We start from the raw sequence: 12,987 nt of genomic DNA, 5'->3' as shown, positions 1-12,987 counted from the left end.
GGGTTAGTGGTGGCCTTTGCAGTGCTGGGTTAATAGTTGGACTTGATGATCTTAAAGGTCTTTTCCAATCTAAATGATGCTATGATTCTATGAACAAATTGAATATCCTCTTACTAAGTGTGATTTAACTTAACACAAGCTGAACTTACCCAGGGGTGTCTAATGGCTGCTCTTGTTCTCTTTTACAAGACCTTATGGTGAGAAGTGAAATGTGAAACAAAAATAGCTGGTTAACTCTCCACATTGATTACCCAGCAGTATGTGCATCTGTTCAATGACCTGGATTATACGTGGTTAGTTTAGCACGTTTCTTTAGAGTATGTTAAAGCAAAAAAAAAGGAGAGATCCAAGATCATCTAAATGTCTTCTCTACCCTCTTCTCCTCCCTACACTGAACTCACTGGCTGTAGAATTGTTGGGAGTCAATTTGTCAGTCATTCCTGGCAATACTGAATAATTAAAGATTGCTTTTCTGCCTCAGTGAGGCCTCTCTGACCATTAGCACGAGGCAGAAAGGAAACTGGCTGTTAGCCTGGGTTGACATTAATTGTTCACATTCTTTGCAGAGTTTTGTCATATTCTCTTTAATGCTTCTGGGAACAAGCCACCGCAGAACTCCTGTCTGTCACCCAGCCTGCTTGCTTGGTCAGTTCAAACGGTGCCGACCTGACCATGGGTGGATGAGCAAGGGAGCAAGTACATGTCATGCTCTGGCACTGCCTGTCCCAGTGTTGGGAGACATGTCCCTATCACCATGCACACAGCCAGGACACGTTTTCCTGGGATATTTTTCTGTGATTGGTTGCAGTATATGTCACTGAGCCTGTGAAATTAGCTGTACCCTCCCTCTGTAATGTTCGCTGAGGATGCGGCAGAAATGCTTATGTGTTAAGGTATAAGAAGATGATTTACAGACCTTTGGGTTTGTGTGTGTACCTGGTACTTGATGTTGGCTGCTTCATGTTCTCTGCAGTGTTTTTAGCAGCCAAATGCCTGTTTTGTGAATTTTGCCATCGCAGGGACCAGGACTAAATGCCTACCTGGCAGCCAAGTTACTATATTCCCCTTAGGCAGGCCAGTCTCATTCGGTCTTTGTGGGACACAGTGTGATGCAGGATCTCTGCCCCAGCCTCTCTACCTGCAAAGGAAAAGGCTTTTGGGAACTTCTGTTACCATTGACTGCCAAAATTCCTTCAGAAAGCCATCCCCTCATTCCGTATGTGAAAGATACCTTCACCCATTACATTTGCATCTGTATACTATTTAAATGACATTGACTCTTTTTGGTGCAGTTGCCACAATGCAGTGGTTGTGTCCTGCACTTCTGTGCCCTAATGGTGCTGGCTAATATTCCTCAAGGTTTTCTACTTCAAACCATCTTGAAGTTTCTCATGTATGGATTTGGTAGTTTTGAAAGGCGAGACTTTGCTTGGCACAATGTTCAAACAGATTTCATGGAGTAATAGATGGTTTTCGTTACTGAAATGTGAGCTTTTCATTCTTGGGCATTACTGTAATGGCATCCTGAGAACAAAAGGTTGCAGGTCTGGATTCCTCTGTGCACAGCCTGCTCCCGGCTGTCCTCGGCTGTGCCAGACATGCTGTTCCTCTGAGCACCTCAGCTCCACAGCCTGGTTTCAGGACTGACTCCTGTCCTCCTTCCCTTCCCAGATGGATGTTGTTAGGGAAACAGAAAAACTGGAAGAATTTCCTATTATTAAACCCCATATTTACTGACAGTTTCCTTGCCAAAAACTCGTGTTTTGGGGAGCAGCACAGCTGTTTGCTGCTTCTGCTTCCCCTGCTCATCTCCAGCCCTTCTCCAGGTGGGTTGACATCACTGTTGTTTACCACCTTCCTTTTTATTTGATTTTATTTTACCATCAGTCTTTTCCGACCATCTTCTGGCCCTCTCACCTTCTGCCTAGCTGCAGTTTCTTCTTGTCACCTTCACAGGGCTCAGCACTGTGTCCTGCTGCCCATCTGTCAGCATCTGCTCCCTCCCACTGGCAGCAGTGTGCCCCATGACCCTGCTCCGTGCTCCCACCGCATCCCTCTCCTCTGCCATCAGGCATTTCTCCATGTCACCCTTCGGGCGAGTGCTTTACCCAGGTTTCATCTATCTCATCTTCTTTCAAGTTTTTGACTGGAAACAGTCTCCGCCTGTTTATAGAAGACATTCTTGAACCGGAGATATAAACCAGTGTCTACCTACCTATGTTTTGTTGAAGTTGTCACTAGAAATGTGAAGTATTCCCTTCCTGAGCTCTTAGCTATCTGGTTTCAAGTGTGACATCCTTAGGGCACACATTAGGTCTACTTTGTGGAGTTCTGTCCAGTTTTATTACTATAAAAACAAGAGCCAGCAGACAATAATGTCGTTTTATTTTCAGCTCTCGCACGGTGCCTCATATAGGCTGAACAATACCTTGTTCTTTTTTCTTTAAGTGCACAGACGTGTAGTCTGTGCATACGTATGTGCAGCTGCAGGGGTGATTTGGTTTGGTATTTGCAAGAGAAAGGCTGGAGCAGAGCGGACACATCTGATCTGGATTTCAGGAGACTGATGCTTGACTGCTTGTTCTGAATAATTGGATGTAAAATGCCAGCTCTTCTCTCCTTCTCAGAATGTTAAGGAGCAGGAGCACCCCTTATTGCTCAGACCTCGTTGCCTGGCTTTTTATTGCCTGTTTGGTGGCATTAAGTGGCCATTGCATTTATTTTCTTTGGTTTTGCAGAGCTGTGTTTGCTATCGACTGGAAAGCAAGTGGCTTTCCAACACCTCAATATTGTCACTGCTTTATTTACATGAAAACCTAGATTATCCCAAAGCTTTAATCCTCATCTGTTACATCTGATCTCTCAACATTATTCTTCACTGGCTTTCATGTCATGAAAAATTCCATCAAGATGGAAAGGAGGACCTCTTGCTTTTGAGATTTGGCAAAGCTAGCTAGCATGAGAATTTGCTTTGGGCCTGTAGAGATGCAGTAATGAATCTTTTAAGAGTTCCTGTTCTGCTTCCTTGTCCTTACAGAGAGCAAAAGATTTCTTTGAAAACAGCCTTGTTTATTATAATGGCTTGTGAGTGGAGAAAAGAAGGATGAAATTAGGCTACTGAGTGTGGTGGTTGCTTTTTTGGAAGAAACATTTCCAAAAAATTGGTGTTGAGGAAAAAAATACAGATGTGGTGAACTGACTGTGAAAATCTGGAGTAGGAAGACCTGTTACATCCTTGCATGGATGAAAAAGGTAGATGGTGGCTCACAAAGACCCCCAAACACTTTATTACAGGTATAGGCTAGCAAAAAAACCCCACTTCATCTTGATCTCTCTGTGATCAAGCTGGTTTCCAGATGCTGCTTCAATTTATCCCTGTAGGTCTCTGCAGTGGCTGTTTGTTTGGCAGGTGGACCTTTCTTAGCTTCTCCCTTCCTGCTTTGAACTGGGACAATTTCAGTAAGTTAATAATGTATATTTGTAGTAAAGAAACACACCTGAAATGTATTGGTTAGTGTGATTCAAACCTTAGCAGTCTAGTTAAAGAATGATTTTTAATAATAGCAGAGAATTAAGGAAAAGAAAAATGATGGCTACTACTGCAAGAGAAATGGAGTGCTTGCCTTTATTCTGCACCCCAGGGTCCTGCAGGTTCACTTGGGGGGGCTGCACTGTGGAGGTGTGTCAGCATCCCAGGCTCTATGCATGTGGTCATGATCGTGATGATCTTTTCTGCTTCTCTTCAGGGTCCAGCTGGAGCTAGTTTTGTTCATTTCCTACCATACTTTCGCCCTTGGTGTTCCTTAGTTGGCCTGTGACTGTGCGGAGTGCTGCTGCCTGGAGCTTCAGCACTGAGATGACCTGAAGGATGAGTCCTTCAGTGATGCTGGGGAATGCTTGGAGTGCTCTGGTGTGGTGAGGAAGGTGCAGGTGCTCCCTGCAGCCCTCACCCAAGCAAGCAGTGACTCCGGCCATCACGCAGGTCGTGGCTCAGATTGGCTCCTGCCAGGAGTTCTGCGGGGCCTTGGGTTTGGGGTCAGGCAAAACGCTTGGCAGAGTGTGTTCTGGCACAGGCAGCTGAGGGCAGCAACTGGTTAAAGATTTGCTAAGCAACAGAAACTCTCATTTCATTCTCTTAGAAAAGGAACATTTCCTTTCTTTCTTTTGGTTTTTATTTTTTTCCTCCGGAGAGCCAAGTCTCAGTGTCTCATGAACTGCTTTAAAAATTGGAGGAAGCTGAAAGAGAGAGCAAGAGCATGTGGGCAGCTCTCATGGTGCACGGGCAGCTTCTGCAAGGGGGCTGCCATATCGTGCCTGTGCAATCAGTGTGCAATCTCTGTCTCCCGCTCCCCCCGGCTGCCATCCCTCATGGAGGAATCCATGCCCGGAGTATCACAGTTGTGCTGCTGGGAACAGTCATGGCTAGAGGCAGGTTTGTGCCAGACCACTGAGCGGTTTTTGGGTTGGTGCTGGCAGATCTAGTTGTGGACATCTGACCAGGCTCTAGCTAAGTGGGCACAGCTGGAAGCAGGAGTCAGCGCTCATGGTGCATCATCCCATCTCCCTCTATGCCCTCGGTGGCTTGCTGGAAGGATGCTGCTCAGCCTCAACCTCAAGAAAACAGTGGCTGCTCAGGTGAGCAGAAAGTCCCTTTTGCTTTGAAGTGAGTGGGTAAATATAAAATTCTTCCCCAAAACAAGCATTAATTACTGGAATAGGAAAAATTAAATTCCTTTAGTCTAAAGCGTGTAGGCCAATGCTGCCTAGGTCTCATTCCTAAAATACCAGGAATGGAAAGAGAATCGGTCAATTCCAGCTCTGTTCAGGCTTTTTAAAGCAGAGCTTACCTTGAAGCACTCAAAGCTGATAGATACAGAGTGAATGACAAGGGCTTGCTATAAACAGGCAGTGTTCAGGTCTTATTTCTGTGCCTATTATGCAAATGTCTATTACTGTACTTTGGGAGACAAAAAATTGCATCAGAATGAATTTCGCCAATGCCGTAATTCTAAAATCTGAGTATGTCTGAGGTGTTCTTGCCAGTCCTGCAGATGGATGTTGCCAGCTTTGCCTTGTAGGAGAGGATGGCTGATAAACCAGAGATTACATCCCTTGGCGCTGTGCTTGGGGAGGATGTTTTCTCCTGGCAACAATCCACATCTCTGCACAATGGGAAAAAAAAATCTCCCCCTCTGCTTTCCTCTGTCTATCCACAAAAATACCCAAATGCATAGTTCAGGATAGATATAACACGAGTAATATCTGGCTCTAGTTCGCAGCAGTTGTTGTCTGTAGTGGGAAGAGGACGTGATCCTGTGTCAGGCACCAGTGCTGTAGCAGTCCCTGTGACCTTGCTCCCAGGAGATTTCCAGCCCGTACTGCTGTCAGGAAGCTGCTCATATGAATCCCTAATTAAAGATGTTATATTTGCATTTATTAAAAATGATGAACTACTTATTCTCACCAAACCTTCTGGCCACATCCAATAACCACCTCTACACCACTGCCAGTGTCTGTCTGCTTTATTCTGACGTTTCAAAGTCTCCCAGATGCTTATTAAAAGCAATAACGTAGAGTTAAGAGGTGGGAAAAAAAATCAGGAAGAGGGTCAATGAATAGTAATTATGTCATGGTTTTGTTAGTCAACAGACAGAATTTATTGTAATATGGAAGATAGTACTGGTAAAAGGATGAATTTGGGTTTAATTGCTGGCAGATAATGACCTGTGGGGTGACTTGTGGGGACAAGTCCTGCTGCTCTAGCTCAGGAGGTCAGCACACAGCATCGAGTGCTTGGCTGAGTGTGTGCAAAGGCTTCTGCTGGGGCAGAGGCCACCCCCAGGATATGTGTCGTGTGTTGCTGTACCTGCGCAACACCTCACTGTACCCTGACGTGTCTGCCTGTTGCCTGTGTGAAGCCCTCATGGCCCTTTCCCATCGGGGACTCTCCCCTCCGTAGGCAGTCACACAGCTCCTGTTGGGTGGACTTTTTGTGGGACACTGTGTGGGTTTAGGCACGGCACAGGCAGTGTGAAGCAGTGCATGCCTTCAGCAGCGCAAGCAGCTGCTCCAGAACTGTGTGTGAATTGTGCCATGAGAGAGCCCCAGGAGTGCAGCTATGGGTCTCACTGTGCTGGGGGTGAGCAGGGATATGGGCGCTGCAAATCAGTACTGGGGATGCAGTCAGATCTGGCATAACACGATATCTCCTTTCCCCAAGGTGCTTTCAATTCTCTGATAACAGTTCTTACCTAGGGTGCTGGCTTAGGTACCCACACAGCTAGAACTGTGCATTTGTCCATCACCATCAGAGCTCAGCCTTCATCTTACCTCTAAAGGAAATACTCTGAAAATATTCATCTCCTCAGATAGAGCATGACCATCAGCACTTGTTCCCAGGTATTATCTCTTAGGCTGATAAATTTGGATGGTCATCTCTGGACTGCTGTGGCAAATACCCTGATTCATTAGTGGTTCCGATGCTGCTGTTCCTCTGAGGTCTTGGGTTTCAGCTATGAGAGAAAGTGGCTGCGTTTGAACTGGTGATGTGGGATTCTGTGCTTGTCTGCCCAGCACAGACATGGTCCCTCCTCGTGTCCCCATTCTTATATGTTTGAGTCATAAAAACAAAAATCCATGTAACCGTTTATCCCCATGATTTCATATGAATCTGTCAATACTGGTTTCCAGCCAAGACCAATCTATTTTTCTTTCAGGTTTCAAAGAAAAATGAATATCCATGTTTGCCCTCCACCTTCATATACCACTCTGTTTGAAGTAAACAGCAGTGCAGCATCAGGGGTGCAATTCTCTCATCCTAAATTACTTTTTTCTAGAGTATCTCACCATGTGGGCAACCTAATCTGCCGCTCTCAGGCTGAGATCTTTCTGCACAGCTGAGATCCAGCTGATGTCAGGAGGAATCCTAAAGTCAGCTACTTTCTAGGTGCCTCTTGCTGAAAAGAGGTTGTAGTGAGGTGGGGCTGGTCTCTTCTCCCAAGTAACAAGCTCTAGGACAAGGGGAAATGGCCTCAAGCTGTGCCAGGGGAGGTTTAGACTGGATATTGGGAAAAATGTCTTCACTGGAAAGGTTGTCAAGCACTGAACAGGCTGTATAGGGCGGTGGTGCAGTCACTCTCCCTGGAGGTATTTAAGATGCATAGATGTGGTACTGAGGGACATGGTTTAGTGGCGGCCTTTGCAGTGCTGGGTTAACGGTTGGACTTGGCAGTATTAGTCTTTTCCAACCCAAGTGATTCTATGATAATCCAAGTAGTTCTTTGCAACCATTTACGTTGGAGCCCTTAGGTGTACAGCACTGTTTTTCCCAGTGCATAAGTCAACTGACGTGGTTTTGTGAGTGGACAATGTGACAGGAACAGTAGCTCATTGACTTCTGCTAGTGACAGTTTTGCCTAGATTTAGGAGGATTCCATTTTTGACATCTTGAGAGCAGGGGATGGGAGTGCAGTGTCCCTCTGGCAGTTATTGCTTTTGGTGGTAGGATGCTTTCAGTTGCATTGATGCAGATAGAGGAGTCCAGACACAGCACTGAGACCTCCCTCCTGCTGCATGGAGGCAGGACCACCACAACCCTCACCCACCGACGAAGGCATGATACAGGGGTGGCCACTCAGTTGTAGGAGCACAGCTCCTGCCCCAAGACTTGTGAAGGCTCTGTCATGGCACCAGCATCCAGTCAGTGATGTATTGCTGCAGTGGCAAAGGGGGAGCAGACATAGCCTGCTGAATGGGAGCTCTACCATCTCTCTCTGCTCCCTGTTTGTATGAGAAATGACATTTCCAGGCAGGTCCTCACCTCTCGTTTCTCGTCTTGGAACCTGTGGTGTTGTGCAGGTGCCATTATGTGACGGCACATTTGCCGTGGCCTCTGGTCACCCTCCCACCTTTGCTGAATGCAGGGATTTTCCATAGGCAGGCTGTTGCCTATCAAATATTTTATTGGGTAAACACAAATAAAATATAAAATAAAAAATATTTAAATTAAGAAGAGCTTAAGAATCTCATACAGCTTTTCAGTGCCTTGTGGAGATCCCCTCAGTCTGCCAGACCGCCCTCTGGATCTGTGCCTGTAACCTGGGGCTGTGGGGCCACAGCCATGGCCAGCCTTGGGCCAGGGAGTGTTGCATGGGCCAGGCTCCCACACTGATGACAGCATGGCAGCACTGTGTGCCCCAAATCTCAGGCACTTTGCACTTGCCTGCAAACTTCTGTGTTCCAGCTCAGGAACCTTAGTATCTCACCTCACCTCACCTCAGGCATTCCTCAGAAGCAGCTCAGTTGCTGTGTATGGAGTTGTTAAACAAGATTGAAGAAAATAAATTATTTTGCGTAATACCTTTTGCAACTAGCAACTAATGGACAGCTGTTTGCTGGTAGAGATGCAAATCCACCTGCACATGCAAAGACAGCATCGCTGGCTATGTGAGCAGCAGGTCACAAAGGGCTGTGCCACCAGGGACATGAATGCGGTGCAGCTTCTGGGGCCTCTGGGACCAGTGTGTGACGAGATCCTTACTGCAAAGTTAGCGGGAAGCTGGGGAAACCTGTTGAGACAAGGCGTAGGAATGAATTTCTCCAGACAAATACAGTATTTGCACAGATGCTGCCTTAATCCCAGTCACCCTGTGCAAATAGCAAATTAATTCTGGATCTGAGGCTGCCTCGGTATGTTTAACTCCTTCTCTACCTGAGCACTTGCTGTTTCGTCTTCTGAGAAAACATGACAAGATGTGTAGCTGATTGATTGAAATATGACAGAACTGGGCAAATGCTGGGGGCTCTCCTACCTCCTCCCAGCCCCTGGATGCTTGCAGAATTTTATTTCAACTGTTCGTTGGTTTAATATCCTTAAAAAGGATGTGCCCATACATATCTGGCAGAAAAATAAGTTAACAACTGTCTTGCACATGCTTCTGCTGCCTGAGGAATGATGTGGAGGAGAAGGATTGTGGTGAAATGTTCTGTTGCGTTTACTTGTTTCCCCTGACTCCCGTGCCTGGGAGCACGGTTGGAGATTGCTGCTTCCTACCTTTCTGTCAGGCTCCTCATTAGCAGGAGCACGCAGCCCGCGCAGCTGGGGCTTTGGTGCCTCGCTCACTATCATTTCCTACTCAGAAGATTCCCATTCATTCCGATTTGGTACCCAGCCCAAAGCCCTGGCTCCCCCCTGAGCCCCTCGGCATGGCTACAGGACTCCAGTTTAGTATGCACTGGAAGAGACGCGCTGATGCTCCCGCGCTAGACCTCCCGGCTGCTGGTTGGAGCCATAAGGGATCGGGAGGAAGAATTAGCCTGTGTGTTTATGTGGCTGTGCTCCAGTAAATATTTTGATGCATCTGCTGCCAGCTCTGGTCTGAGGGAATCTACCTAGCATTTAAATTTTGATGGGGAGCTGTTTTGAATAATAACAGTGCAGCCGGCTCTGAGTCAGTGCATGTGTGTTGACTTAAAAAAAAGCCCTCAAAGCTTAACGCTTGCTGAACGCTGAGCTGCAGTGCTTTGCTTTTTCCCTCCTCCTTTCTTCTTTTCTTTCTTCTCTTGACTTCCTCTGTTTTGTTTTGTTCTTGGGGGGATTTCACACCGATTGTGTTCACTGGCAGTGGAAGGGTGGGGTGAAAAGAATTAGAAAAATAACCCCAGCCAAAATAAATCCTCCCCAAAAACTCACGAGTAGCTTTTGCAATGGGTGCTGTAATGGGTACGTTCTCCTCTCTACAAACGAAACAAAGAAGACCATCAAAAGGTAAGACCTCCTGTTTTGCTTTTCCAGTCCCTTCTGTATATTTGCTGGGAGAGAAATTTGTATTGGGAAGGAAGGAGAAAATGAACATGTGCTACTTGCAAGTAACCCAGCAGTGTTTATGTGAGGTGCAATTTGCAGAAAGTGGGATGGGGGGTGGTGGAGGGAAGCATGTGGGCATGAGAATATTGCTGTGGAGGGGCCTGGGGGGTGAAAAGCAGCTGAAATACTCTAATCCTTCGTACAGGCGTGTGTGTGTGTGAGGAGAAACTCACAGGCTCCATATGCAGAGCACTTGCAGAAGAGACTTGTTTATTTCCAAATCCCATGCTTTATCAACCCTTTGAGGAGGGGATAAAACGTAGATACATAGCAAATCCTTCCCAATACCTTGTGGTTTCTTTCTCGGAAAGTATTGTTAGAGTCAGTGTTGCATATTCAGTAATCCAGCACCAAGTGTGCAATACTAATGATGTGTGTTTTGTAAAGATTATCAAGAGGGGGAAAAAATTAGGAGGTTTTCATAGAGAAGGAGAGGAGAAGCTCATGAAAAATGAGGAAATAAGCAGCTATCCCAGCGATTTTAATCCTTAAAATCCATAAATATTGGCTGTGAAATGCTGATTTTTCAGGAGGTCTGGTGTGTGTAGTGTTTGCTTGAGCTCTGCTCGATTTCCTTAAGGGTTAATTCAGAAATTCCAGGGTGCTGCTGAGCAGAAAGTTGCAAGCACTATCAGGGGCACATCCATACCATACAGAATGAGTAGTGTTTAAAAAACAAGACTCTGTAACTTCAGCAAGTCTTTCTGCTGTTTGGAAATATTCCCTGCCAGAACCTCTGCATTTAACAATCCCTCGGTATTCCTGGGGTAGGTCTCTGTTTCCACTGGATCTGTTGCTCAGTTTGTATATATACTTTTGAATTCAAGCTGGTGTGGATTTTCTAGCAATTTAAATTAAAAATTATCTTAGGAAACATCAAGTAATCACTCTAAATAGAAATGGGGAAGGGCTGTGCAGGGGATTTGATTGTGGCAAGTGTCAGTGTCAAATTCTATGTTCCTGATCCAAGACAGGTAGGATAACATTTTCTATAAGAGTGTGTGCACATGGTTTACAGTTCACCTTTCTGTGTTGGTGTAATGCAACCATAATTGTGTGATTGCCTGGGATGGATATGCTATTATTTACAATGCAAGTATAACTGTAGAGTTGTCCAAGCACCGAGTCACACCTGAAGCTGTGGGAGTCATGTTTAGGCACTGGGAAGCACAGCAGAGCTGAGCGCAGTGTGCTGGGCATGGTGGCTGCGGGGACACCAAGTGTGTGTGGGGGGTCTTCTCCACCTGCCAGAAACCTGGGAGCTGGAGCTGATTTCCACTCAATGTGGATAATTTGGAGCTGAATGCATCTGCTCTCTATCACTTTGTGGTCTTGCAGTTGGCTTAACACTCTAGCGGAAGGAAGAAATTGCTTTTTGTTGGGAGTTCACAAGCAGTAAAGACCCAGCATCTGGTCACACATTTGAACATTTACAGTGGGATCCAATCTTGCTGATGCCTTCTGGCAGTGGTTGTTCACCTATATTTATCAGGATTTGTGTTCCCTGAGTTGTGTCCTTTTGGCTCTGATGTCTTAGTAGGGTAACCAGTTGGAAAGAGAAAATTGGAAGAAATTACTTTGCTTTTCTTGGCTATTTTCAAAGGCAGTATAGAATTTCACACCTTTTAGTCACTATTTACCTGGCAGAAAAGAACAACGCTGCTGTTGCAGATGTTCCTCTAGACTGATGCCCAGGGGATGCCCCGGATCTCCAAACATGAGTGGCAGAGGCATGTTTGCTGCATGTGCCTCTGGGCTGCTTGGTGTATTTTACTTTGACCGTGAGCATTTCACTTTGACTGCAATGAAACACTGAGATGTGCTTGAATACAATGTGAAATTGTTCTTTGTCTGTGAGCTAAATAGTGAGTAGAAGTCAATCACCACTGCATAATGGTTCCTTAGTGCTGCTCACCTGTCCCTCAGCATCTCCTCCAGCCCCTGACCATGCTGGTGGCCTCTGCTGGACCATGCCTAAGTGTATCCATGTCTGCCTTGTACTGGGCAGCCCAAAGCTCACTACGGCACTCTGCTGTGTTCTGAATAGAGAGGAAGGCTCACGCATTCCAGCTCTGCCTGTGTGACTGTTGATACAGCCTGCCATGCAGGTCATCTTCTTGGCCAGAGGGCACCTCGCTAACGGTGCCTGGGTGTATATGCTCCTTTTGATGTTGCTGTGTCTATCTGTTATAGAGAAAAGTGTTTATTATCTATTTTATTATTAGATTATAATCTACTGTAATAATTTATTATATTTATCTCTGTGTTTATTTGAATAGTTCAGCATTTATGTAGGAGGTAAATATTGCTGCTTAAATAAGGGCTTGAAGAAATAGTTATAACAGGGCTAGATCCACATCTCTGCAAATACACTGTCATCTCAGCAAATATGTGCTCTTCCCAGTAGTTTGAAGACAATTTATATAGTCTTTTCTAGCTAAGCAGCTCACACAGGTTTCTGGAGCTACGTATCTTTGGTATAATCAACTAAAAGCAATGTGTATTTTATTAAAAGCAGGTAAAATAAAGCAGGTTATATCTCAAGTGAGGAGTTTCCAGAGTTAATATTAGTACGCGTGTGATGGATCCCAGCAGAGTGGCCCATGCGGAACCCTTCCAGCCTCAGAGCAGGGCATGGCTCTGCTGGCTTGGTCCGGGGAGCTGGCAGCAAGAATGGTGTCTGGTGGCTATTCCAGCTGTGAGCAGCAATGTAGCAGTGTTCAAGAGTACAGGATTTAATTCCGTGTTTTAATGAAAATGGGGAGCCTGAATAAAGGCAGGAGTAGCGCAGAAATTGCCTTAAAGTGGAGGGCAATGGTCCATCAAGTGTGAGACCTTGTCTCTGGATGTGGACAGTGTTGTGATGTGGACAGTGTTGTGGTTTTGTAGAGGAGGATATCATTTATTTGACTTGAATGTGAAAACTTCATCCAATGTAACTGGGCATTTTGTCTAGGCAGGTTAGGAGCCGCTTGCCCTGTCCTGTGAGATGGAGATATCTACTTCTCAGGTTTGCAATCCTATTGATAAAGCTGCAGATGTTTTCCCTGTTTACTGGAGTGTCCCTGGATAGTCCACGAGATTTGTACTGTTTGCTTCAGTAGTGGCTTGGGGCAGTTCCA

At 45.8% G+C, this 12,987-nt stretch overlaps 1 protein-coding gene across 2 annotated transcripts in view; it reads left to right on the top strand.

The window, feature by feature from the left end:
* The window catches only part of KCNIP1 (potassium voltage-gated channel interacting protein 1), a 411,307-nt gene that overhangs the window by 134,803 nt on the left and 263,517 nt on the right, over positions 1–12,987 (top strand). Inside the window, exon 1 of one of the 2 annotated variants that reach the window (XM_030504593.1) lies at positions 9,079–9,766. The exons of the other annotated variant lie outside the window; for it this stretch is intronic. Coding sequence (XP_030360453.1) covers positions 9,706–9,766 — 61 coding nt within the window. The 5' untranslated portion in view covers positions 9,079–9,705. Of the gene's footprint in view, positions 1–9,078; positions 9,767–12,987 lie in introns of those variants that run through there. 2 annotated transcript variants of the gene reach the window in all.

Source organism: Strigops habroptila, chromosome 12, assembly GCF_004027225.2.
Source record: "Strigops habroptila isolate Jane chromosome 12, bStrHab1.2.pri, whole genome shotgun sequence".
NCBI classification, from domain to species: domain Eukaryota; kingdom Metazoa; phylum Chordata; class Aves; order Psittaciformes; family Psittacidae; genus Strigops; species Strigops habroptila.
This window is presented reverse-complemented; position numbering and strand designations above follow the sequence as displayed.